Source organism: Pipra filicauda, unplaced genomic scaffold (assembly GCF_003945595.2).
Source record: "Pipra filicauda isolate LSUMZ 115617 unplaced genomic scaffold, ASM394559v2 scaffold11_size5308982_pilon, whole genome shotgun sequence".
NCBI classification, from domain to species: Eukaryota; Metazoa; Chordata; class Aves; order Passeriformes; family Pipridae; genus Pipra; species Pipra filicauda.
The window spans coordinates 4775809-4803157 of NW_024103652.1; the positions used below are offsets into that span (position 1 = coordinate 4775809).

At 49.4% G+C, this 27349-nt stretch overlaps 2 protein-coding genes across 2 annotated transcripts; both read left to right on the plus strand.

Moving 5' to 3' along the window:
• Window positions 1–11445: 11445 nt before the first annotated feature.
• Window positions 11446–13725, plus strand: SPINK4 (serine peptidase inhibitor Kazal type 4). Its single transcript, XM_027748109.2, has 4 exons — window positions 11446–11509; window positions 12483–12517; window positions 12834–12946; window positions 13651–13725. Exons 1-4 carry the CDS (start codon window positions 11446–11448, stop codon window positions 13703–13705), a joined length of 267 nt encoding a protein of 88 aa, XP_027603910.1. The 3' UTR covers window positions 13706–13725.
• Window positions 13726–21020: 7295 nt separating this feature from the next.
• HEMGN (hemogen) lies at window positions 21021–26142 on the plus strand. The gene is made up of 4 exons (XM_027748114.2): window positions 21021–21102; window positions 23519–23612; window positions 24031–24332; window positions 25476–26142. Exons 1-4 carry the CDS (start codon window positions 21021–21023, stop codon window positions 25583–25585), a joined length of 588 nt encoding a protein of 195 aa, XP_027603915.1. The 3' UTR covers window positions 25586–26142.
• The last annotated feature ends 1207 nt before the right edge of the window (window positions 26143–27349 follow it).

Sequence of the window (27349 nt, forward strand, 5' to 3'; positions counted from 1 at the left end):
GGCTGCAGGTCGCTGTAGCAGCCCGAAAAAGCGGTCGGCTGTAGCGCGGGCTGTGTTTGGGTTCATGCCCTTTTTGGAGGGCTGCGGGTAGTCTTTGCTTGGCACTGCTAAGTGTAAACTCTATTTTTCTGTCAGGTCGGTGGAGCTTGTTTCAACCTTTCTGCAAAGCAAAAAAAAAGACCAGAAGCACCTTTTTGTTGAATATATCACAGCACTCTGGCAGTGCCAGTGGCAGGGCCTCCTGGAGGACTCCAACCAAACATCCTGCTTGGAGCTTGACTTGCCAGGAGCAGGTGAAGTCAGCTGTGGTTTGATCCTGCTGAGTCTTGAAAACTGTCCATCATGGGGATTTACACCTCTCCGGTGCCCTGTCCCAGAGCTGTCCAACATTTCTCAGGAAGGAATTTCCTCATGTCCATCATCAAGCCAGTAGAAGTGCCTGGGCAAGCAGGTCTGGACACCATCCAACATCCCTCAAAGTTACATGTGTTTCTTATAACTAGGGAGTCCATGAGCCTGGGAAGAAACCTCCTTGGTTCTACGGGAAGAAACCTGCCCTGTAACCCTGTCTTGGCCAGCAGCAATGGTGGGGGAGGGTTTATAGTGTTGCCCTTCTGTAAGAGCAGCATCAGTCAGGAAGCCAGAACTAACCTTGCTGTTCCCCTGGGTGCTGCAGGCACGTTGCTCATGGCTGACTGGAGAGTAATCAGTGGTACATCGGTGACTCATGGGGTAAGTGAGACTGACAGCTGACCAGGCAAAATCCTGCTTGTGGTCTGGCAGACTCGCATGTATCTGGTTTAGCCCTGTGGGCTTCAGAGTGCTTCAGGGATACCGTGTGACACTCAAGTGGTTTTCAAGTGCAATAAATAACTCCTGCCAGTAGCCCTTAATGCTGCTGTTTATTTGGTCTCATGGAAGCAAAGTAACTCAAAGAGAAAGTGGATCTACATTCTTCTCATTGGTTAAAACTACTTCCCAACACACACAAGCGCCACTGCTATTGCCCTCAGCCCTCGTGTGTCTGTTGATTTCAGCGGCCTCTGGTGCTGCCTGGTGGGTTGCCAAAGTGTTGGTCTGTGGAGCTGGGCTCTCATCCAACAAGGTTGGATGCTCCTTCAGTGTTCATTCAATGACTGCTCACAGTTACTCTTCCACATTAATATGTCGCTGGTGATCTTTGAAGAAATGTACTGTGTCCCATACTTTGACCTCCAACAACAGCACTATTACTTAGTCTCAAGGCTGGCCCTCTTGGACCAGCTGAACCTCATCAGGTCGATCTGATCCCATGGACTACAGCTGTTCAATGCTGTGCAAGTGCACATCCTTTTTTTTATTACTGGCCGTGGTGGTGAAAACCAGTAGAGCCTGGTCTTGGTTTGTGATGCTGTGCTGAGAGAGCAGAAACAGGAACAGAATGCTCAAGAAGTGTGGCTGCTGCCATTGGTGGGAGAGTCTGCACTTGTCTTTAAAAACTGAAATGGACAGTGATCTCCAGAATCTGTCTTGAATATGGACAAATATACATTGCTCTCAGACAAAGAAGTTTCCTTCTTCTGGAGGAAAGTCAACAAGGAGTTGACTTCAGGTCTCAGTGCTTCTTTTCACACTTTCCAAGTGGCTTCCACTAACCATCTGAAAGCCCATCTTGGAAGATGGGCATCGCTTTCACCATGAGGAAGCTCGAGTAGAAAGAGCTATCCTGCAGCCAAAGTGCATGACCAGAGACATCTTCTTCCTCCTTTCTGTTCACTTGCATGTTTCTCAGTTCTTTCTGACACTTTCTGCAAGTCAGTCAAATAATCACCTTGTGCTTTGTTTAAACCTGATGTTGTGAGCATGACACTAATGCCATCACTGATGGCACTGATATTCTCAGTCAATATTCAAACAAGGACTCATGAATTGCCTTTTTCAATGAGTAAACCTAGCTTTCAAAGCTTTCAGGCTCTCCAGACATCTTTTATGCATCAGTTAGCAAAAGGCAACCCACAAGTGAGACAGCAGAAAATCCATTCTTCAGAACTAGCAGGTCAGTCCAGAGTTTCCACGTTTCACTGCTGTCAGCAAATACCTGGACTTGTGTTAGTAAAATTTGTCTCTCCCTTCTTTCAGCTTTGAACTGGGCACTTGCAGGGAAAGTTCCCTGTGGTGCATTCTGAGCTAGACCTTGACTGTGACTCAAGGCAGAGTCAGTTTGATTTCCCATGACACTATTATGTATGTCTTGTTTCAAATTTGGCTAACAATAGCAAAAGAAGTTCCAGCACAGTATTCGGGACAATCATCAGAGGGATAGAAAGTGTCTAACACATTTTTCCACAGGTGCACTGTAGCTCCCTACCATGAACGCCTGCTATGTTTTATGTGAGTCGTATAAAATATTGCCATTTTTTCCATGGGACCACTGTCTTGCTTGCACTTAACATGGCTCTGGAAGTAGAGCAAGGCTTTGTGATGAAAGAAGCCTCTGTTGCAGGCAGGGATCATTCACACTGTGCACCACTCTAGTGTGCAATGACGGGTGTAAGGGTAAATATAGGTTTATAGATCCAAGCATGTAACAGCACACCTATTTTTGGTAAAGAAGTAAGATGTCCTATTGAACACATGAGTGAGGAAGTATAAATAGAGGCCTTACAGGAAAAATGCAAATGTGCATATGCAAGGTCTGGCTGTGCACACTCCATGTCAGCCCTCTCCAGCTTTTCACCACTGCAATCTCCACCCCAGCCCAACCTGTAAGGAGTTCTTGGAGGTCTCACTTTTCCAGGCATACCCGAGTCCAATTCTAGCTCCCTGGCCTCATTATGCTGGTGATGTTCTTTTTCGGTGAAGCTAATTTTTAGCCTTTTTCTCCCTACAAAAACTACTGTGTGACTATAGTGTTTTGCTGCACATGAATACATCTGTCCGTCCACGATGCCTAAAGACATGTAAGTCTGATTTTAATCAAACTTGGCAGTTGGAAGAGATCATAAACACCCAAAATACCTGCTGAAACAAGTCATCAAGATGCAACAGAGTGAAAGTTCACTGGTAATCTGGTAAGACATTTGTAGCTAGGCATCAAAGCAGGAGGAGGAAGAGGGAAGCTATAAGCCCCGTACTCTTAGAAGAAAAGCAAAGTTCTCGAGCAGCATAGCAGAATGCAGGGAAGGATGTGAATATGTGCCACATGGGGGTTCCTCAGTCATGCACCTCAGGGAAGGATTGTTTCAGTGTGATCTAGCTTTCCTGGTCTGTGCTGAAGTCAGTGTTTTAGCCACAGAGGTAGCATCATCTGTTGCCATGGGGCAACTGCTCCTTACCTGAAGACCAGTTTGGTCACCACCAGCACTGCAAGGATGCTGTGCTGCCCTCTGGTCCACAGCAAAACATGGCACATCTGCGTGTGTGGTCTTGAGGAGCTGAAGGTGCCTGGGACGGTCAGGGTGCAATAGCTGTTCTAGCCCCTTCTAAGTATCTCTGTGTCAAACTTCACAAGCCCCCTTCTGGCCAGGAAGGACGCTGAGAAGGATAGCCTCCCAGCAGCATTCCTATCAGCTTAAGCCACGCTTAGCATGCATCGTGTCAGCTTCTCCAGGAAGAGTGGGAATTTGGGCTTGTGACCCTGCTCTTCGGTGCGGTCACGGCAGCCCTGAGCATCCGTGGCTCAACATCAGGCCCCGCAGGTGGGAGCAGCCTTGGATTGCTCTGGGTGAAGCCCACAGCCCCAGGTCACTCACAAGAGCAAAAAAGAGAGCACGTCCGCAGGGCATGAAAGTGCTGCCTGGGATAAATGCGGCTAGGGCAGGAAGCAGGCAAGAGGGGAGGTCGGAAGGCAGGGTCCGGATTTAGAGCCCGGCCAGGATGGAGAGGGCTGGTGGAGAGCGGTGGGTGGCAGCGGGTCCGCGCGGGGGTTATCCCGGTTCACAAGTTCAAAGGTGCCCTCTGCTGGCACCGTGCTCCTGGGAGCTGGCGGGGAGCCCGGCTTGTGTTCCCGCGCTCCGGGGTGCGCTGTGCTGGCAGCTGCCTTAGTAGAAACGCTGCTTCCAGGGATGCCAGCAGGACAGACATATGCTCCCTCTCTAGCGGCGTGGGCAGGTGGGGACCCTCACTGCTCCCTTCAAGGCCTGCAGAACCCCGGGGATATCCCCACGCTGGGGCATGCTACGCGGATGGGTGGGCGAGCATCCAGAGCGCGCCACCGTTCAGGCACATTCCTGGGCTTTTTTCAGTGCCGTCGTGGCAGCAGTCTACATCCGCAGGGCAGGGCCGAGAGGCAAGGGCATGGCTCCGTGCTCTCTGCAGGTCACTCTGCTGCAGGGCCACGACGCTGAGTGTCCCAGCACAGCCCCCTGCTTTCGGGATCCTGCTCCGCAAGGTCACCCACTGTGTGATGCTCTTCTGCCAAAGCACTGGTTTAGGACGAGGACTGGGAAGGGCTGACTTCATCTGAAGGGACAGGTAGCAGTCAAGGCAGGCAGCAGAGGAACAAGTGAAGAGAGGCAGAAAGCTCTGGAGATCCAATCGCAACATCCATCTGCCCTTTGCTGAGAGCCCGTAAGAGTCAAATCCGGGGCAGCACTGTCTTTTGTGGAAAGAACTTTCATGAGAGACCAGGCCATGAGCTTTGCTCATTACTTGAAATAAAGACCTCAAGACCTGAAAAAAGAAACTCAAATCATCTTATAAACCTTGAAGTCTTTTTGCAAAGTTCCTCTTTAATTTCTGCTGCCAGCAGTGAACTGTTTTTGTGGGGCAGTTTTGCACAGTGAAGCAATTTGGGAAGAGTCCAAAGCGGCCCTGATATAGTTAGTGCTGACACAGACAAGCTCCTGCTAATCTCCTTGCCTCCTGAATGGTGCTGGCAGGTCCTGTTGTGGACTGAGGGTGTCCCATATTTGTGACAGGAAAGAAGCATGAGCCTGTACCTCCTTACCCAGCCCTAGGGGACTTATTCCCTCTTTCCTTTCAGTTGTATCCAATCCTGTAATGTGTGCATCTTTTTAACTGAATGGTGTTAATCTATGTCCCATGTCTCAGGTCCCATTCTGGGTGGTTGCCTTAGCAGAGAAGTGATAATAATTCTTTGCCTGTCAGAGCAAAGGGAGGTGCCTGCAAAATTTTGCTCGTGTGTAGTTTGAGAAAAACAAGAGAAAAAAATAACTTCACCTGCAGAGAAACTCGTTGCCAGGCAAGAAGACATGTTCTAAGTGTGCAGCTACATTCATCTAAGTGAAGAGAAATTTCCACCATTTCTTAGTTATAGTCTTTGATAACTTTTAACATGAATGTTTCCTTTATCAGTTTGGTGGGTTTTTTTAACAGCTAGACATTGTGGTTCAGACCAAGGTATGGTGCCATACACATCCTTTTCTAATTACTAAACTAAGGTTAAATGGGCCTTGCCAAAATCTGGCTCCAAAGCCAGCTCAGGTTGGGTTACTGCTGCACTTTCTCAGTTCCTTGCTAGGCTCATCTTCTGTTGGTTTGGGTGGCTCTTGCTGTAGTGCATAACATACAGCCCAAATCATTTGTCACAGAAATTTAATCTATAAATCAGATAAATCCATTATAAGGGTGCTCAGCAGTGCATTTCTTGTTTATTCACTGCTTTGCCTCCTGGGATAGACAGCATTGGTGCCAGGACCTGGCTAGACCCTTGGACATGTATTTTCCAGAGCAGAATCTGGGATGAAGATTATGCACAAAAGTGTGGTTTGGTGCCACTGTTGAGTTCATTTTACCTGACAGTTCCCTAAGAGGAAACTGTGTTAGCATCTGGCTACTCAAAAGTAAGCTGCTCCCAATACTTTTAGTTCTGTTTCCAATCCTTGTAGTTCTGCTCTGATCCACTAGTACATATCTAGATGACCACAGTGTGGGGTAAAAAATAAAGCAAAGATGTGAGTTAACAGAGGATATTGCTATTAACGTAAATGAGATGTCTCAGAGACTGCAAAGTTCACTCTGCAGCTTTTAAGAGAAATGAAATCAAAAGCTGCAGGAATGTTCCAAGAAATAGGATGGGTTTCACTGAGGGTGGCGGTGCCCTTCTGTTCAATGGTATTTTGTTGTGGCTCCCTCCCGGTGTTAATTGATACATACCCAAGTAGTTAATAGGTCACTTGGAAAAAATTATATTTGCATATTAGGTGGGCTCTGAAGCCACAAGTAGCAGGCAACCTCAAGGACACACGTTTCTGCTCTTAGTGTCTACGTGGAAGACCTGCATCTTCCTCCTCTGGCAATTTAGCTCATGGGAAAGTGCTGAGCAGTGTGTGTGCTTGCACATTCATCAGATAAACAGCATACTAGAGAGTGTTTTGTCCCCTGATTCTTCTTCAGATGGATGCTGCACCCTTGGACATGTAGGAGAAAGTGGAGATGTGTGAATGTTAACCAGTGGCAATTCGGAAAGTTGGCCGGGCATGACTGGGTGACACTGTTCCCAAAGATCCATGCAAATGCAGCATCACCAAACAACATCCCCTCAAAATGCAAGGAGAAACAGAAAGACTTCCCTGACTCTCTTACATCATGTCCCTTTTCATATCAGTTCACCCTGGGGTACCCTCAGGTCCTTTAGCAACTGGTAGACCTGCAAAAGTCAAGGGACCTCCTCCACAAAAACTCACCAAGAAGAGCTGTCACTTTGAAGGGGAGGGCTGGCATTATGTGCTACCTGTTTTTCTCCAGTGTGCTGCTAAATGCAGGATGGTGACAGTATCCAGTCCTGCACAAAATGTAATTAGCAATACTGTTCTCAGAAGGTATAAAACACTGAGGCCCAGTACAGGTTTGCTCATTCAGAAACCAGCTCCAGGGAAAAAGAGACTCAGAAACCTGATTTTTTTTTTTTTTTTTTTTTTTGTAAATTACAGTGGGTGTGAGTTCCCAGATAAACAAGACTGAACATCAGTGTGCTGGGAACAGCCGATATACCTACTGCTGCTGCCAGCATCCAGGTTATCTGTGTCAGCTCAGAGCAGGAGGGCACAGTCCCACAGCAGCAAGGGAGCTCTGCCCACCCATCCCAGGCACACAGCCTCATCCCCTCCCTGGCACCAGCACTGTGGCTTGGTGTACACTGTGCCAAGCACTTGCTGGGCAAAAAGTAAACCTGTGGTTTTCTGCTGTTTTATCTGCTCCACTGAGGATTTGGTCACCCAATCCTCTTGTGTGAGCATGTGAGAAAAAGCGACTCAACACCATCCTTAAGCTGCCAAAAAGCTGCAGGGCATATGCAGACCGCAGATGAATTTAGAGCATGCCTTGCAGTACAGAGGTCCAAACAGGCAGAGGGAAACACAAGAGAGAGGAGAGGCAGGTGCCCTTGGATCAGGACAAGCTGCAGCAACTTCTGCCCAGCTACAGAAACTTCATCAGCAGTAAAAGAAGGAGGAGAAGAAGGTGTGCAATCAATGCTCCCCCTAAACTGTTGCACTTCTGAGGTCCAGTGTACAGCCTGGCTTGGCGGGAGCTCTAATCTTCTCCAGATTGATGCCACCTTGTCCCTGACCTTATCCAGTGAAAGTGTCAGCAGGCAGGATCAGTCCACGTAGTCACCCTGTCTTGTGTTCTCACAGCTGACAGTATCACGGGGAGATCTTTCTATCATCAGAGAAATAACGAGCCTTTCTCATTGCCTGACACATGGGAGTATCTACTCACAGCAATAAAGAGAGGAGTGAGGTGACTGAAGGTGTGGTTTGAATCTAGAAAGTCTGGCAAAACTGCTGGGAAGTGGTGATGGCTGATCCCTGCCCTAGTTACAGAGGGTGATCAGATGTGAGGGTTTGGCTCCGCTGTATAGCCAAAGGAAAATCTCTGGTCACTTGCATCTCTGGTGTTGGTTCATTTTTGGTTTGGTTGGTTGTTTTGGGGTTTTTTTGTGTGCAAAGAAGAACAAATTTGTCCTTCTTACTTGTGGAGAGATCTCAGAGTGATCAGAGGGACAGAGCAGCAACTATTATCCTCTCTATAGAAGCCATCTGGAAGCAGGGAGTAAACTAAGGATGAAAATGAGCATGGTACTTGCCCTCCTCTTTTTGCCTTGCCCCTTTGTGCAGCGGGAGGGTAGATAGTGGGCTCTGGGCTTGGGCTTTACAAGCAAGGCAGCATCTGCTCTCAGGGTACTGCAACATTTGTATGATCTTGGTGTCTGCTGGTATGCCAAAGGCCTGGGAGGAGCAGCAGAACAGGAGTTAAAATATCAGTGTGGGTGCAGCAAGTGGGAAGGCCAAAAACAGCCATGAAATCCAGGAAAGAGAACAGATAACAGCAAGGAAACGGCAGGTGCTGGGTGGGGGGGTGACGACACCAAGGCCATACCACCGATAAGGCCACCACGCAGACGTGAGCGATGTGATGCAATCCAATTTGGACTCCTGCCATCTTGTGCCCACTCAGTTGGAAAGCCTGCAAACAGAGCTGCAGTCTCCTGGGAGGGGAAAGGTGTGATAAGGGCTCATGATGCGACAAGTGATCCCAGGTCAGTGCGTGGACATGGACTGGTGGGTGCCAAGGGAACAAGCACAAAGGCAGGGGCAGTGCCACAAGCGAACAAGGATGAGATTGGTTGTGGAAGCAGGAGTCTCCTTCCTTGTTGCCACTGTCTCCAGCACAGTTTATCTGCCTTGCTGGTGACAAGACTGGGACCTTCATACCTGCCCCTTGTACGCATCTTGCTGGTAAAAGTGCAGGGAGGATGTGGCAGAGCCAGCTGGAGCCACTTGGCCAATGTGAGGGCAAGCAGCCACTAGAAAACCTCCTGTCTTACCCAAAGAAGAATTCCCCCACCTCTTCTTCGAGAGGGACAGGAGACTGAACTTTTGTTAGGGGTTTCAAGCTTGTGCTTGCAACAGAAAGAAAAACCAGAAAAGACAAAACCAGTTTGCAAGGGGTGATTCCCCTTTGTCATCTCTTAGCATGTCATTTTAATTTGCTCTGTGAAGGCAGTGGCATTTCAATATCACTGAGGAACGAGGTGGAGGAAGATCAAGCCTCATATCAGGCAACAGCTTTTCCACAGCACTGCTGATCTCCAGCACAGAGAGCACACAGACATTTCCTGCTGCCCTCCATCCAAGGGGAGTGATCTGGAGCACACAATATGTTCCAGCAGCACATCCCAACATGTTGCTCCTGTGCTGCTGCTGGCATGATCCAAAGAACCAGGCCTTGCTTGGGACTGGAGCCACAGCAGGGTTCTTTGCAGCAGCAGCACCAGAGGCATTACAATCAGCAATTGGTATGGGTTTTGGTAGTAAAGATTTTGAAGAAGACTGTAAAGGCCCATGATAGCCCTCATCCAGGGCTGTGCTGTGTGTTGGTGTGGGAGCAGCTTGCAGGAGGTGGCTCCACGTTGACCATGTAGCTGAGTGTTGGCTAGGACCAGATCTGCAAGATGAGAATCAAAGGAAATACATGCATGTGTGCTGGAGAGTGACTTCTGCTTGTGCCATGGGCCCAGCATGCTGGTGGCAGGGCCCTTCAGGGCTCACCCTCCAAGCCTTGTGCACAGCAGGGTTTGGTCAGGGCATCTGTGGCTTTATATATGGCCCACAGAGGATGGAGATCTCCCACCTCCCTGCTGGTTTGGGTTGCTCACCCTCTGTGGTAAGGTTTCTTTCCTGACTCCTCACCCGAATATCTCAGGGCTGAAGTTGCTTTTTATTCTATCATCTGGCACTACCAAGAAGAGATTGGCTCCATCAACTTCCCTTTCAGCTGTTGTAGGCTGCTATCAGATCCCCCTTGGCCTCCCTTGTACTAGACTAAACAAGCCCAACAGGACCCCATGTGCCTCAGGAAAAACTGCTAATGCAGTTAAATATTTACTTTAGTTGAGGGATTTCCAAAGTGGAATAATAATAAAAGCCAAAGGTTATTGAACTGTGTAAACTCCATGAAGAGGGAATACGAAACATGTGCACAGCTGCCTCGGCAGAGTGGAGGAGTGGTTCTGCAAGAGGAACCCTGAAATGGTCACCTTCTCCCTTCCCAAAACGTGGTCACAGCCCTACTGGGTTGCATATGGAAGGGCCTCCCAGTGGCAAGGACATGAGCAGCCTCATGCAGGGCCCACACCTCTCTAGCTATGAGGGATGCTCACCAAGCTGTTCCCTTTTGTCTCAAACAGACAAGGCCAGCCTGTATCTTCCTGTAGGGAAGAGATGTCCTAAGCACAGTCATAGTCAGATCCTCAGCAAATTCAAATGTTTGGTCTCTGTGTGCCTGGAGCCCTCCAAGCCTGCTGGTGGTTTCTGTAGGACACCTACCTCATGTCCACCCTTTGCACACATGGCACATCCTACCTGCTTCCATGCGGAAGGAGAGACCCTTTGCCCCTTCTGGCCCAGACCTCATCTCAGCAAGTCTATCCCAAAGGAGTTTTTTAGTCAACACTGACTTTATGCCCAGTAGTCCTCTTTCCCCTCCTTCACCCTTCACCAACTGATTTTGTTTCATGAAAGGAAGATTGGGACAGATGTGGAAAATTCAGTTTCTGAGAAAGAGATGATAAGGATGCTCACACAGAAGGACTGGCATCAAGCATTCAGTCTGGGAGGCAAAGCAGCTGGGCTCTTCTTGAGTGGTGATGTGTGTTGAAAAGACTGTGTCTCTTACCACTGAGGATCCTCTCCAGCCTCTCTGTCCCCTCTGTGCTCTCTGTGCCACTTCTGTGTATTTGACCTGGGTACCCATGCACACAGCTCTCTTCCAACACACTGAATCATTTTGCTCTGTCAATCTCAGCTGCAACCAAGGTGGTGAGGTATCATAGCACTTTTGACTATGTGGCTCCCCTAAGCACAGGCAGTGACTGCACTTGCAGCTCCCTGCTCCCAATCAGCCAAATTTTGTTCCCTCCAGCCCCTCTGTACCCCCAGCCTGTCCCATCCCACCCAGTACCTAGGTGGGCTTGCTGCAGCATGATGACAGGCCTCCTGTTGTGTCTGGGGTCCTGCCCAGTGCATCAGGCCACTGAGTATCCAGCTGGCTGGATCTCATGGGATAATGCTCAGGCCACAGTGCAGCCACCCAAATCAGCCTGAATTTCTGGGCTTTTCTATGTGCAGTCTCACCACTCAAACAGAGATACCTGTCATGTATGAAGAATAGCAGCTGCAAAGGGATGGTTTGGGCAAGATACACTCAGAAGTAAGGTGGCTGGGGTAAGTGGAGAAGAGCAGCCTTGCCCAACTCTGACAACTGTGCAAAGGGATTGTAAAGCAGCCTCCAGTGCTGTCACCTGAAGCTGGAAAGAGGCACAGGGGAAGCTTATCAGTGGCACAAGAGTGCCCAAGCAATCCATCCCTCTGGGTGTACAGTCCAGCTGCTACCAGCACAGATCAAAATGCTGCTTTTCCCAGCACTCCTGAGATAAGCTGGTGCCCTCCCTTATAAAGGCAGCCAGAGCGAGGTGCCCGAGCATGTCTGCCTGAACCAGCCATGGCTGTGAGGGACCTGGTGGTGGTGGTGGTGGCAGCAGTGGTGACTCTGGTTGCTGCCGGCGGTAAGTCTGCTCTGCTGCTTGAGGGAATGACAGAAGGACCAAAAGTGGGTGACAGGGAAGAAAGATCCAGAAATTCTGGTTTGGAGAGAAGGTGAGGAGGGCAAACAAACAGTGGCAGCATGGTGAGGAAGGACTGGAGCAAACACACCGTACCTTCCTTATTAGCAGTTCAGGGCAAGGACTGCAGGCTGGTTCATCAGCTGTATTGCACCTGGGAGAGGGATGGGATAGGGAGAATTCACAGTTTGAACAGGAACCAGGTCCTAGGAGGACAGCACGTACACTGGGGTGGCAGCTACTGTAGTTCCTGCTTCCATGAAGACTGGCAAGTCCTTGCAAGAACCCTATGTGCTCAGCATATTCATGTGGAAAGCACCTGTTTGTAGGTACTGGAAAGCCACTGCTACCTAGGTGCATGTAGGGGTGGTCCTGCACCAGCTGGTGTGTGAGAGCCTTCATGTCCTTAGATGGGCACAGATGGGCTGTGAACTGTTGCTACTGCTCTGCCTGACTGAAAAAGAAAGACCCACCGAATGCTGCTCTCCCTAGGGATTGCAATTGTCCAGCTGTGCAGCATCACCAGCCTTCTGAGGATACTCCATGCCCCATACATTACTGCCTGGTTTCCCATTTCCTGAGATGTGTTGGATGCTCTGTGGAACTTCTGGTTCAGAGACTGGGAGAGAGGGCTGTTGGAAGATGGTTTAGTGGGTAGGAACAGCTGTTTCCAGCTTTGCCCCAGCCAGTGCAGCTGTGGATGGAAGCTGTGTACTGTGCTGCTGGCAGGGGCAGTGGGGCTGGCATGCAGCAAACTGATTCCCCCTCATGAAACCCACACAGCTGATTCAGGTCCTGAGTGGGCTCTGCACAACACTGCTTTCCCTTTAGTTTGGATGTGATCCTCAGTTGATGACTTGTGCTTCTGCCATCAGTCACAGGTGTGCCATGCTCATGGGTCTCTGCTCTATTTCAGGGGCAGAGCTGAATGAAGAGAGTGGCCTGAGAAAGGTAAGAGGTTTCTGGTTTTTTCCTTGTTCGTGGTTTGAGATGGATATGCCTGGTGTGCCTGGGAGAAAGACTGTTCCCAGCAATCATCCACGGACTCATGGGTACTGGTGTTCCAGCACCAAACCCAAATCAAATCCCAGGCTGCAAGTCCCACTGAGGGCTGTGGTGGCCTCTGCTCCCTGTGTGGGCACGCCCTGCCCCATTTGGGGCAGAAGGAACCAGGTTGCCGGTGGCACTTGCTCCTGCCTGGGCGTTGTGGGAGGAAGAGATGGGTCCTGCTGGCACTGAAATGTGTGCTGTGGTTTCTCCTCTCAAGCCGGTGTGTGCGGACATGGTTGACCTGCAGGCCTGCCCCCTCCTGTACTTGCCTATCTGTGGGACCGACGGGAATACCTATGCAAATGAATGCCAGCTCTGTGTGGAGCAAATGTAAGCTCATGCCCTTGGCAGAGACCTCCTGGGTCTAATTTAGGCTATCTGGGCAGTTGTGAAATACTGTCATTCGTGCCTGGGAAAATCCATGGCAGACTGCACTTGCATGGCAAATAACACAAGCCGTGTGTTGGGCTGTGAGGGGGGACGGATAACCAGCTTGTCAAATGAAGCTGCAAGGAAGTTGGAGGAGCTGCACCCAGCTAGTCTGGGGAAGGGGAGGCCTGGGGTTATCTAGCAGCAGCCTGCAGTTGCAAATGGGATGGAGCCACTTCTTCTTGGTAGTAGCAAGTGATACAATGTGGGGCAACAGCCACAAGCAGCAGGTCCAAGAGGATGAAAATTTGACGCAGGGAAAACCTTTTCCCCAGGAGGGTGGTGCACCATGGAGGTGTGAGGAGGGGGTCTCCATTCTTGTGGGGTGGTGGTTAGGGCTCAGACAGAGCCACGGCCACTGTAACCTCACACTAGGGACAGCCCTGCTGTGAGCAAGCTGGGCTGGAGACCCACCACAAGTGTCACAGGCCCTGGGAGGGGACATCTGTGAGCCAGGATGACTTGACCTCAACTTTTTAGACAGGAAAATGAGTAAGCCTATTTTGTAATAGTCAGTTCCATTCCATTTGATGGAATGCAGCCAAAGTGTGACTCGCAAAGTATTTTTTTTTTATCTCTTACTCTTTTTTCCTGTATTATTTTAGGAAAACCAGGCAAGACATCCGGATTCTGAAAGATGGGGAGTGTCAAAATACCTGAGTTTTCTGATAGCTTTCCTGAACCTAGAAACAGGTGATTAATTGATCCTGTGTGCTCTGTGCTGATTGGACACTTACATTAGCTATGGTAAATAATAAAAAATAACATGTACAATCTTATTTAAACAGCACTTTTTTGTGCAAGGCTGAGGGAAAACACGACAAGCCAGTTCCCATAAAGGGCTGATAAAAGTGTAGTCAAAACATTAATTTCAAGTCCACATCACAAAACAGGGTGTTCTGCACATTACCTCACCCACATTACTGTGAGAAAAGCCATGGAGGAGTAGCAAGAAAAACACAAATCCTTGTGAAGACAGTGCTGGACAACTGCAGGGTTTTTTCTGTAGGAGGCAATTTCGCAAAGGGAAAGTAAAGTTTTTTCAGGATGAGAGAAGATGTCTCCCTGGCTCACTAGTAAACTGCTTCACTGCTTCCAGAAGTGATGTAAATTGAAAATAGTAACATCTGCACTTCTCATATTAGATGTTATTCAGCTTTTTATCCAAAAGGCTTTCACATCCCAATCAGCTCAGATAATACATGGGGGCATGGAAAGAGCTTGAGTGGAGAAGCTGAACACAAGAGACCCCAGATGTCTGCTCCAGCACTTGAGAGCAACCCTCAAACTGAACAAATTTCAGGTCTTGGTTGCTCCTGGTGTCAGGGCCATCTTTGAGACTGTGGCAGGGCTCAGTCCCACCAGGGTAACAGTGTCAGTGTGCATCACCAGTCTCTGGGGCTGCCTCTGCTCTTTCATCTTCCACTTCTACCACATGGTCCACAACTCACCTTTCACAAAATACTTGTAATGAGGTTGTACACCTTGGGTGTGCAAGGGGCCCTCTTTGCTCATAGTGGCAGCTATCAGAGGACACTGACTAATCCAAGACTTGTCTCCTGAATTCAGTTCAGTCCTGCACCAGATATATTTCTGCAGAATTACTGACTGAGATTACAGACCAGCTTTGAAGAGTGTTTCAGTGTGAACTGACACCCTCCAAGGATAGGCCTGTCCTCACCCACAGGAGATCATGCTGCTCTGACTTGCTACTGTACTATAATTGTATACTGTACACCTCTTATTTACAGGCATCTGAGTAAGAATACGGGGTGCATCACATGGTCAAGTGAGCTCCCTGAAGTCAGTGACCATTCTGCAAGTCTGGGAGCTGTGCCAGTGTCGTGGCTACTGTGCTTGATCAGCTGGAATTCATCCCCTCACCCAGTTCTGCACTTTGCTGGAGCCACCAGATGGGACACTGCAGCACCATAATGCACAACAAAGCCATTGCTGACAGATTTAATGCTGCACCAGGAAATAGTATTGAGGAGCATAAAACATCCATGCTCAGTCAGATGGATTGCATCCACCATTTTCTGTCCCAGAGGCAGCTGCTGTCATCAAAAGTTTTCTCTCCTTAAAAAGTTCTTTACCAGGCTGAGAAGTCCTAGCCTGGCTCAGGGTTGTTTTAAAAGCTTTGATCGTCCCTGTTTTCCTTTCCTGGACCCTTTCCACTTCTGCAGAGGAGGGGACACAGCTTGCCCACCCATCCATGGGTGCTGCTGTTACACCACTTGCTCATTTGCCCTGAGGCTCTGCAAGTCTGTTTTTCCTTTTTCTGTCCTCTGGTAGCAAGGGAGAGGTGCTCTGGCTGCGTGCTGCTCTCTGCATTGCCAGGTCTTCTCTGCAGACCTTGGTGTCTCCTGTGCACCACAGGGAAGGGCTTTGGTGGGGTTATGACCCCCGAAACACTTCCAGGGTGAACAACACAAATGTACGGCTCACTTCTGTCCTGGGGTTTTCTGCTCCTGCTGCTGCCAACCCAGCCACAGGCAGGATGTATTTGGGCAGCTCTATCCCAGCTTTCTGCCAGGGCTGAGGGGAAGGTTATGCCCAGCTTAGCATGGTGCATGACTGGGACCCATTCTCCTCCTGGGGTGGCTGGAGTCACCAGTATCTCAGCCCCATGCCATGGCTCAAGCTGCACAGGCAGAGTGGCTGCAGCCCTTCTCGTATTCCCTGAGAGCCACATCTATTTATGTGCAGAGGCTAGGAAAAAACAACACAAACAATCCAGAGGCTCTTCTGAAGAGGGAAACCACATGCCTCCAGCACAACGTGGAGTGTTTATTCAGAAACTGCAGAACTAAAGCACACACTTATAGGTCAGACCTGCAAGGTTAGAGCATGGGCAGCCACAGGACAGTGTCAGTGTTGACTCTACACACAGCGAATTCAGAGGTACCACTCCTCCCCAGGGACTGGTGGGTTTACCTGTTTATTTCACATGGCTCAAAAGCAAGCTGCAGAGCAAGGGGAGGATAGTGGGAATGGTTTAACGCCACCACAGACCTCAGGGCCTGTGCAAGACTAGCCTGGTGCAGAGAGCCTGACTCTGAAGACTGGCAGATCTGTGGCTGGCAAGGTCAGGTGAGGCTCAGGAGGCAGCTGATGGACAGCAAAATGCCTGCAATGCCCCGATCTGTGCCAAAGGGTATGAATGTGGATTTGCACTTCTGCATACAGTTTTGCCTGTTCAATTTATCCACCTGTTTCCCATCTTTTGATGCTTCAATCAAGGCAGGAAGAGGAAGGGATTATCTGTTTTCACAAGCACCATAGTTTGTCACACAGAGCAACTGGTAGTTGGGCTCCCAGAGAAGCGTGTTGCAACCAGGCAAGTTGCCTCCAAATGTGCCTGAAGTCAGGGAGTGAAGGACAAGCCTGCAAGTTTGTCAGATAAAAGTGGAAGAAATGCCCTGATAGTGTTCTAGGGTGGCAGTGGTGTAGCTTCCCCAGCTGCCCACGTTGATCCCTCAGATAACCTTGGGCTCAGGGCTGCACCCATGACTGCAGGGAGGGATATTTGGGTCTCTGGATACTGCCTCGCAGTAGCATTGCCAGATAGGGGAAAGAGAGATACACTGGAGGGTCATGAAGACCTTTGACTTATACATAGATCCAAAGCCTGGTGTTGTCAGGTCTACAGTGACAGCAGTTCCACCAGTGTCAGGAGAGAGGCCCAGTGGCAGGATCCAGTCCTAGGTCCAGTTGTCCCTTGGACAAAACTTTTGAAAGCTATGTCATGGACTGGCAATGGTGAGATGTACCCAAGGTTGTGGGTGTTCCCCTACCAAGCAGCTCCAGTGACACTTGAGGAATCTGTGACGCTGGAGACGCTCAGGTTGCTGAACACCCAGTTGAACTCTTCCAGGTCCTTGTTTAAAAACTGGATGCATCAGTGGAGGTGGTCCAGGGCTAGATGAACTGAAATGTGGAGTGAAAGGGGAGGGAAGCAGTATCTGGCACACTGTAAGGTGTCCAGCTGCAACAGTTCACGCAACCGAGACTGGCCAGAAAGTTTAACTTAGTTTCACAAATTCATTCATAACAAAGGGGAGGCAGCTTTGGCCACATCTGCTCAGGAGCTCTGATGAAGAAGACATCACTGCACTGCTGGTGCTGGTGGGGCACAGGGAGGCACAGGGAGGCAGTGCTGGGCTCTAAAATGAGCCCAGTGCCATTGTGGGTGAGACTCTGCCTCTCAGTACCTCTTCTTCAGAGCATAGATAACTCAAAACTAGGCAGTGGGGTCTGTAATCTCTATGTTTTTAACCATTTTCAAAGCCTTCCCATGGGATAATAAAATCACTTCCTTGGGATTTAAAGTAAGTTACACACAAGAGACAAATCTCTTACAGAGAGTTCATTCCCGAGAGATGCAAGCACAAGCTCTGTAAGATTTTAACGCCCATCTGTTTTCCACTAAACACCTCTAAAGACTCTGGGGGCACAGTGGCTCTTTCTTGTACAAGTGCTCCCTTCGGGGTAGAAGATGGAGAATGGAGAAACATTCACAGCACCAGCTCTGCAGTATCATCAGCAATATTTTGCTGAGTCAAGAGTCACTTATCAGACCTCGCCAGGCTTTGGAGTGACTGAGTAGACGATGGGTGTGAGAAGCTGAGTTAGCCACGGTCTGAGCACGCACCCAGTTCCCGTGGAGCAGTGAAACACACAGGGATTTCCACCCTTTCTTCCATGTTTCATATCACCTGCAAGCAACCCAAAATGTAGAATCATAGAATCATTTAGGTTGGAAAAGACCCTTAAGATCATGAAATCCAACCACTAATCCAGCACTGTCATATACAGCACTAAACCATGTCCCTAAGCACCACATCTACATGTCTTTTAAATACTACCAGGGATGGTGAGTCCACCACTGCCCTGGGCAGCCTGTTCCAGTGTTTAACAGCCCTTTCAGGGAAGAACTTTCTCCTGATACCCAATCTAGACCTCCCCCAGAGCAATATGGGGTCATTTCCTCTTGTTATATCACTTGTTATTTGGCAGAAGAGATGGACCCCCACCCGTCTAAAATCTACTTTCAGGTAGCTGTACAGAGCAATAAGATCTCCCCTCAGGTTCCTTTCCATCAAGCTAAACACCCACAGCTCCCTTAGCCTCACAGGACTTGTTTTCTAGACCCTTTACCAGCTTCGTTGCTCTCCTTTGAACACACTCCAGTGTCACAATTTCTGCACCTGGGACAGGGAAACCCTGGTTGTGTGTATAGACTGAGGGATGAGAGGCTGGAGAGCAGCACTGTGGAAAGGGACCTGGGAGTCCTGGTTGATGGCAAGTTGAATGTGAGTCAGCAGTGCCCTGGCAGCCAGGAGGGCCAACCCTGTCCTGGGGGGCATCAGGCAAAGCATCACCAGCCGGTCAAGGGAGGGGATTGTCCAACTCTGCTCTGCACTGGAGCAGCCTCACCTTGAATATTGTGTGCAGTTTGGGGCACCACAATGTAAGAAAGATATTAAGCTGTTAGAGAGTGTCCAAAGGAGGGCCATGATGAAGGGTCTGGAGGGGAAGCTGTGTGAGGAGTGGCTGAGGGCACTTGGTTTGTTCAGCCTGGAGAAGAGGAGACTGAGGGGAGACTTCACTGAGGTTTTCAACATTCTCATGAGGGGAAGAAGAGGGCTATGTACAGATCTCTTCACTCTCGTGACCAGTAACAGGACTTGGGGAAATGATGTGAAGCTGAGTCAGGGGAGGTTTAGGTTGGATATTATAAAAAGGTTTTTCACCCTGAGGGTGGTTGGTCACTGGAACTGGCTCCCCAGGAAAGTGGTCACAGCACCAGGCCTGCCAGAGTTCAAGAAGCGTTTGGACAATGCTTTCAGGCACATGGTGGGATTCTTCTGGTGTTCTGTGCAGGGCCAAGAGTTGGACTTGATGATCCTGATGTGTCCCTTCCAACTCAGCATAATCTGATTCTATATCTTTGTTGTAGTGAGGGACCCAGAAAGGAACACAATGTTCAAGGTCTGATATGTTTCTCTTCTCCACAAGCAATGCCTTTGCACAGTAAAGCATCCTGAAGGATACAGTTTTCCAATGTCTGCATGACCAGGGTGGCCCCAGGGCTGTGCAGCCTCACACAGTGCTGGAACAAGGACACCTCCACCAGCTTGGGACACCATGCCTTCGCTTATGACTGAGCTACAAGAAACTACTCTGAATGACTTGGAAGCCTCACATCTCTTTATGCCATCCATGTTCCTGGCCCACCCTCCCATATCAGAGCGTTCCCATATCTGCTCTGCTGCCACCACCCTGCTGCTTCTTTTGGGGCTGTTAGACCTCCCCCACCTCTGTGGAGGTACCACGTAATCTGTAGTGGACAGAGGGCAGGAGCCCTGGAGCGAAGTGGTAACTCGGGATAAGCAGAAAGGCAGCAGAGATGACCTTGGACCCCCAGGGTTACATCTTAAGACACCCACAGGCATGAAGTTTCAAGCCTTGGAGTTTCCAGGGACCTAGAGAGAGATCCTGCTGAGAGCAAATTATGTTCATTAAAAATAAAAAAGACTGGCAGAGACTGGAGGCAGGCCAGATTGGCTCTTCCCTGAGGAGCTGCTCTGCTTCAGGGCAAGTCTTGGGACTGTTCAAGGAGCTGGGATCATCCCTGCTGTGAAAGGCAGGCAATTCCCAGAGGACCTGGGGGTACAAGAACACTGTCAGGTTCTTCCACCAACTTTTGAGCCACTTTGAGTTCATGGGGGGCAGGGAGGGAAGGGATTAGGAGCACAAGCACCTCACCAGTGCATAAGTAGGTGAGTGCCTCATGGAGAAAAGTGTTGGTAGAAGCTGAATCCCAAATACCCTGGCACTGAGTGCATTAGAAGCTGGGTAAAGAGGTGTCTGTGGTCCATCAGAGTTGTTATACACACTATAATCTTAAGCCTTTCTGCGCTATCCTGATGTGAGAAACTTTGAAGGCAATTTTCAGGGGAGGCCAGGACTGCTACTTCATCTCACATGCACTGACCTGAGGGCCTGGCCATTCCCACAGAACAGGGAACAGGCTCTCGGCATCAAGCAGAAGCTTCTCCTTGGCAGCTGTCCTGGCCCTGCAGATGACCCTACAGAGGTTGCATGAGGCTGCATGCTGTGCAGGCCTGGGGCTGAGATGGGCAACAGGGAGCTAGGAACAACTGCTAAAGGAAATCATCCTGTGGGAGCAAGGGACCAGCTGGGTCTTCTCACTGTTTCCACTGGGGCTGCCCATTGCCATCCTCCTTCGTGAGTGAAGTGCTTTGCTCACAGCCTGAATCCACTGGAAGAGCAAGTCATTAGGAAGTCCTCAACATGCACAGACAGGTATGGATTTATTATTCTGTCTGGATTTCCCAGGAAGGTGGTGTAGCCCTTGGACAGGTAACATGACTTTGGCAGTCTCTGTCCTTAGGGGTTTCCAAAGAATATGACAACACAGCCGTCCTGACCTCATGCAGCAGACAGTCCTGCGAGGGGAGCTGGAGGATGTCCCTTTCCAGCACTGCCAGGGTCCTATGCAAACACCTTTCAGACAGCATACATCCTATTTCAGACCTCTCAAAGGGTCCTCAAGGACTAACAACACCTCCTTGCATCTCATTCTGGAAACCAGCAGTGAGGCAATGCTGCATCCTGGCCTGCCATGCAACATCTGTCCACCATAAAGGAGAGCATTTGAGTCACAATTTAGAAGCAGTGAGTGTAAATTTCCTATCCAAAGTGGATTTATTTGCAGTATAAAAGCACTAACATGTTTTGCAATCCACAGAGTAGATCCTGGATAGAGACTTTCACACCTTTGCACTCTGATAAGAAGAATATTATTACCCTCCCAGTGGCCTGGACAGATAAGAGTTTTAGGGCGGGCAGTCTGCATTTTTTTCAAGCTCTCATTATGCTGCACCAGTATCTCCAGATGCCTTCTCCAGGGAACTAAGCTGCTTTCTGTTTAAAACTGCAAAGAGCAATGGAGAGTTTAAGCAAAGACCATCCTTCTCCGGATTCTTCTCTGCCATGCTCTGCAGCCCGTCAGGAGTATGCTGTGCCAGGTAATAATGAGACCATTCCTAACTTAAGTTTTTGGAGAGAGGAGAGAATTATCTTTGTCACCAGTGGTTTCGAAAATAGGAGCTAATAATTACTAGTTTACACTTGGGGGTGGAGGATGCACATTTAACTACAAGTATATGTGTCTTTTTACATGTTATGTTTCAGATCACAAAGGCAGAAACACATGTAAAGGCTTTTCAACTCTAAGTCCCTCAGGCAGCATCAATAAATTGTCTGCAGACTGGCAATACTGTCTCATCGTTCTTATAGCTTGATTTTTTTTCCTTTTCATTTGATCTCTGTGCCTTTGCGTCTTCTAGTGAATGATTTTTCATCAGGATGGGTATGTTTTACTGTGATCTTTCCTGCCTAGTGCTAGCAGGTGACAGACAGCTTTGGAGCTCTTGTGGGAGTGCTTTCTTGGACCAGTTAGAAATTAATGAGGGGTGTTTGCTTAGAAAGGCCTGGGAGAGAAACTGATCACAAGCAGCTAAAAATGCTTTTACAGCTCACAATACATTTCAAAGGGAAAAGAAAGTTACCTTGGCTGCAAATGGGATGTGCAAGGGATTACAGACTTCAGTAGCTGAACTGAAGCCCTCTGCAGGTGCCGCTACTGCAACTTGTAACCTCATCTTCCCTGGCAGCTTCCTGAGTTTTGCTATGTGGATGACAGAGCCATCTCCTGCTGACTGAGCACTACTGCCTCTGATACTGCTTTATGTTGCGGAAAAACCTCCCATTTCTCTTTGAGTTACTCTCAACTTCCCTGGACAGGGTCCTGGACAGTATGATGTAATGTTAAAGTTGACTCTGCTTTGATGGCACAGAGATGAATATAAATCTTTTCCAAGTTAAATTTCTGCAAGATTATAATTAATTATCAGAAGTGTCTTGTGTAAAGATCTACTTTGGGTAGAGGCTGGCTCCTGCTGTCAGTTTTGCTTTTTTCTGTCCTGGACTACAGTTTTTCTTGCATGTAACAGGCACCTGGGATAAAAGAGCTATAGTTCCAGCTCAGCCTCGGAAGTCCTTTTCATCTTGCCAATTCTCCCATCTGATCAAGGGAATGACAAAATGACCATTTTCATTGATTTGATCTAATACTTTAGTGTGAGCTGAGGCTTTTTGTGAAAAGAGATGGATCTGATTACATCTAAAAGAAGCAGGTCACAGTTTTGCTTTTTCATTGTGTGGGTTTTGTTGAAACTATAAAAATCAATTCTTTTGTGATCTCTTCAGTATACAGGTGGGAAGAATTTCCTCTCCCTCCAGGTATCAGTGAAGTGGTATTGCCCTTTGTCTCATGGGATTGATCTTGTGCTACTTGATTTGAGCCAGGTTTTTATTATTATAGCTTGGAGTCCAAGCTAGAAAACTCACGCTGACTGGATCAGAAACCATAGGACCTATTGCCACATCATCAGAGATGCTGTCTGTTAGAGCAAAGACATGGAGAGGTGAAGTTCAGACTGTTCACCAGGATGGTCTTTGCCTTAGGAAGCCATTTGGAGCCCTTTGTAGTCAGTGAAATGAGCACAGCTCAGCTTGACCTAGGAAGGCATGTCACAGGGTGACTGGGATCTGGGGGGTGCTCCTCTCTTGCTGGTGGCTGTAGGTAACCTGCACATCTTGGCCAAATGGTAAAGCCAGCATTGGAGCTTTCTCATATCAGTTAGTCTTTCTTCAGCTTTGCCACGGTCTTCTGCAATCCAGCTTGGGGCTGCTTGTGTGGTCTTTGGGACCAGTCTTCTCACCTCCAGCAGAGTGTACTAGCCCTGTCTTGGTCTCTGGTCTCTTTTGGTCTGGTCTACAGGGTCTCAGCCACATGAGCAGCTGTGTAGGGGGAGGCTGTGCCTCTGGCTCACGCTCTCTCCCTCACAAAGCTGCTCCTGTGTTGTAGGACTGGCTGTTCTGCCACCCAAGGCTATCTCCTTAGTTAGTTAGATAAGCATCTTATTTTCAGCAGTGGCCAGTTGCAGCTGCCTGGGAAAAAGGGTAACAATGGAGCAAATATGAAGAATTATCTTGCAGTCTGTAGTGATGTCTGACCAAAGGATTTCACACTTCCCTTTGTGGCACAGGAAGCCTGCCCCATGCTTCCATCAGGCCCCAGTACAGTAGGGGAGTAGGTTGGACAAGGGTCACCCCAAGACTGCAGCACCAGGATGGAAATTGCAACTAGATAGAAATTTAGAGCAATTTGCAGCTAGGAACCTGGGAGCTTTGGGTGCTGTGTCATCAGATCCTCCCCACTGAGGCTATGCTGGAAGTATAGCACCCAAGTAGTTTTGTATCAAAACCCAAAAAAAGCATGGCCCCTTGCATCAGTGCTCTAGCACTGGGCAGGGAAGGATCAAACTGTGCCCTTGGTCAGAAGGGCACTCAATATTAGCACTCAATTTATCCCTGCAGACGTCATCATAACGCACCGCTTGAGGGACCGGGAGCTGCTCAGGAAAAGAAAAGCAGAAGCCCTGGAGAAAGATTCGACTCAGTGGGTTCTGAGGTAAATCTTGCTTTTGGTTTGGAATTGTTTTTGTGGTGCACTTAACCTGAGTCCAAGCATGGCAGCCCAGCCTCTGCATCTTCACCCAAGGACAGAGCCATCAGTCTGCAGCGGGGAAAGGTGACCTGCAGCCAGCAGCTGGGAGACAGTGATTAATGGGGGGCGTGGGTTATGTAGGTGGCTGGTTGGCTGGCAAGCAAACCTCAAAAAAAGTGTGGGGCTGGTGAAAAATTTGATGCACAAGCTCTTGCCCACCGGTGCAGCCCCAGACGGCTGTCATGCCAGGCTCAGGAGATGCTTCTGCTGGGATGAACTGGGTCACAATAATAACAGAGGACCTGGCAAAGCAGCCTTGAGGCAGGAGGGAAAGTCCTCTGCCCTACTCCCAAGTCTTCACCCGTGTGAAACCCCCTGGCAGGGAGCATAAGAACCAAAAGCAAAAGAGAGGCAGAGGAGCCAAAAGAGGACGGGGCCGTCAGCCGGAGGTGAAGGCCACCCTGGACCCAGAACCAACCACAGACCCCCAGCCTGAGCTGCAGGAGGAGGCTGAACCAGTGCACTCTGAGCCAGCACTGCCTGAACCAGTGCACTCTGAGCCAGCACTGCCTGAACCAGTGTACCAAGAACAGCTGCCCATGCTGACCATCCACAACCCGGTCAGTGGGATGCAACCAGTAGCAGTGGAAGGGGAGCCAGCAGCCAGGAGCTTGGATCCTGCAGGTGAGTTGCCACAGAGCTGCTGACCCTATGGTGGCTCGGGAGGCAGTACAGTGCTGCCTCTGGAGAACTGTCAGCCAAGGTTGCCCATCCCATCAACAATCATCCCACAGCACTTCTAGGGCATGGGTTCCTTCCCCACCAAACGTTACTTGGGTAGCTGTGAAAGGGTGGGGGGCATGTTGGGGCTGGGGGGACAGATTGTGCTCTCTAAGTCACACGGAGAGACAAAAAGTCTACTATTGTCAGTAGAGTCATTGGGATGGGGTCTGCGGTCCCTGGCTCTAAATAATAGCTCCTTGTCCTAAGAACACTTCTGTGGCTCTGCCAAGAGCCACGTTAGGGCAGAGATGCTGTGTAGAGAAGATGCTGTTTCTTGAGGTCAGAGCCGGTCAGAGAAAGCCAAAGTCTGGGCATGCTCTGTCCACAGTCCACCCAGTTTCAGGACTGACACTGGGGTGGTGGGGAGGGAAGGGTGGGCACTAGGGCAAGGGGCAGGTGTCTACAGGCAACTACACCTTCAAAACCTGCCAGGACTGAGGCATGGAGGGCACTAAGCTGGTCTGAGTGGCAGACTGGTGTCTGGGCTCGAGAAATCCATTTACAGCTAATGTAGCAGGAGTTCCTCCCAGATCTGGCTTTGTTAAGTGTAGAGCACATTTACAGCAGCCAGTGGGCCCAGTATGCAGGTCGCTTCATAACCAGGAAAACCTAGGATCTGCTTCAGAGGAGGTGAGCATCCTCTGACCCCCAATTACTACATTCCTAGCAATGTCTGTGCCAGCAGGGAAGAAAAGGCCTCTTGCTGCAAGGCATACAGTGCCCTCAGTGCCACAGAAAACTTCCATTCTGCCTCCTGAGGCCTGGGGCTGACTGTGGCACATCACACTAGTGCAGCTTCCAGCCCAGAAGTCTTGAAATGGGCAACCATCAGGCTTGTGTTTATTTGCCTCCTGCCTTTAAACCCACCAGGGCTTTACCCTCTCCAACTCCACTCCACAACTGAGACTGCCTTTGAAAAGCAGGCAGTCCATCTGAAGCTACCAAACATGCAGTTAGAGGAGACTGGCCTTGGGGGCTTTAGCATGGGACAGAGGGAAAACACATGAGAGACTCCAGTATGAAATGATCTTACATGCATTATAGGTGAAGAGGAGGTGGTGAAACCAACAGAAGCAGAAATACTGGAAGATTTCAATACTCCTCTGGAAAACGACCACCAGGATAACGAATTCAACACACATGTTCTGTATTAATCACAAATTTTCATTCACAAAGCCTAGGCACGATGATCTGTATTGATTTTCTGATTGTTTGGGGATTTTACTTATTTTGACTCCTGCCTCACAAACTCTGATGAATACTGCAGCAGCTTCTTTCTGGTTAGTCATAAAGCCCACGTTCTCCTTGTCACTCTGCTTTCTATGACTCTTTCAGGTTACAATGTGGTCAACTGTACAGAGGCAGTCCTTTGGGAGTTGCCTGCTGCCTGTGGCTTATGAGCCCCCTGCTCTCTCTGCAGACAGGTTGTCTCATTCAGGCCCACAGAAGGTTTCATGGTGTCCTGCCACAGCACAGGTTAAGCATACAGTCCAGCATCCATCCTTCTGAAAGCCATTTCTGATTTGCATAAATGTGAGTGGCACTGCAAACCTGAAACCCAGTATAATTTTTAGTCAGCTGGAGCTGCACACCTTGGGCTTTTTCCTGTAACCCTGAAGCCATACATCCCTTTCTGCTTCTATTTTCACTCTGAAGGTCTTTCTCAAGGTCAGTTTTCCTCTGCAAAAAACAATAAAATTGTTTTGCTAAAGCCTGGAATGCTTTTTGTTTTCAGTTTCTGGGCAGCTTCACTTTGACCTTGCTGAGCCACCATGTAAGGAGAACAAAAGATGGTTAAAAACAGCTGAGTGCGACAGGCTGAAACTTGGCTGAATCATACACGTTTGTCAGGGAAATGCCATTTGGGGCAAAGAGAGGAACCACTCTGTACAGCCACTGTGTTCCTGGCTCCCAGGTCATGCAAATAGGATTTTTCCTGAAGCCAGAAAGGAATGGGGCATCCTCCCTCTCCCCACATTTTGGGTCTTGGGGTCTTTGCTTGTGTGCACGGCAGGGAAAATGGTTCTCTTACATTCCTGTAATGTCCTGACGCAGAGGGTCCTTCTCCTCTTGAGGTGGAGTGGAGGTCATATTGCCATTACCTGACTTACCAAGGGCCTGTCTCCCAGAGCACAGGGCTGGCCAGGCCCTGAGATCACTCTCGATTTGGGGGATTTTTTAATGGCTCCAGAGATGTTGATGCTGCTGTCCCAGAGCTCTCCAGGCTCTGCATCACGGCACGTGTGACAGCTCACTGGTGACACCAGTAACAGCCTCTCCAGTGACAGGATGGACACCCTTGACTCCCACCCCTGCTCTGCTCCCAGGGATGTCACATGAGGGGCAAATGCTCACCAGCTTTTAACACAGCCTCTCCACGCTGGAATCCTGGGATGACCTCTGCAGATACACTGCCAGAAGCTCTACAGCACCTGGTGGGTGGCAAAGCAGAAAGCATCCAGCAGCTCCACAACCAAGCATATGCAGCCCACTCCCTATGGGCAGCTCCTGGAGGGATGGGTCCCCCTACACAGGTATCTTGGCACTGTTTTGATCTCCACAGACGTACCAGCTAACAAAAGGTTTCACTCTCTCTTTGAGTAACTGATACTGGTGGGAGCAGAGCAAGATCTCTCACCTTCTGCCATGAACCACCCAAACCTCATCTGCAACCCCAAACAGGTAAGGTACAACAGGGGGGCCTTGTGGGAACCCTGCAGCATGGAGGGAGCTTGTGGCTGGGGGGTATGCTGATCCTAGGCCAAGGCACTGGGTGAAGGCAGCTGAGGCTGCACTGGCCTGAGGTGGAACCAGAGGCAGGACGTCATGATAGGGTTGAACACCGTCACAAAAGCGGTGCTGGGGTCCTCCTGCGAGTGTGGTGCCCACACCACAGGGGACTGGGCTGTGGCTGCTGC

What these genes read in the sequence shown, in the direction of transcription:
- SPINK4 (XM_027748109.2), top strand. Translation starts at nt 11,446, where the DNA reads ATGGCTGTGAGGGACCTGGTGGTGGTGGTGGTGGCAGCAGTGGTGACT. An exon ending in AAGAGAGTGGCCTGAGAAAG is followed by an intron (nt 12,518 to 12,833) that starts GTAAGAGGTTTC and finishes TCTCCTCTCAAG; the next exon opens with CCGGTGTGTGCGGACATGGT. An exon ending in CAGCTCTGTGTGGAGCAAAT is followed by an intron (nt 12,947 to 13,650) that starts GTAAGCTCATGC and finishes GTATTATTTTAG; the next exon opens with GAAAACCAGGCAAGACATCC.
- HEMGN (XM_027748114.2), top strand. Translation starts at nt 21,021, where the DNA reads ATGGAGAGTTTAAGCAAAGACCATCCTTCTCCGGATTCTTCTCTGCCA. An exon ending in TCAGGAGTATGCTGTGCCAG is followed by an intron (nt 21,103 to 23,518) that starts GTAATAATGAGA and finishes TTATCCCTGCAG; the next exon opens with ACGTCATCATAACGCACCGC. An exon ending in TCGACTCAGTGGGTTCTGAG is followed by an intron (nt 23,613 to 24,030) that starts GTAAATCTTGCT and finishes ACCCCCTGGCAG; the next exon opens with GGAGCATAAGAACCAAAAGC.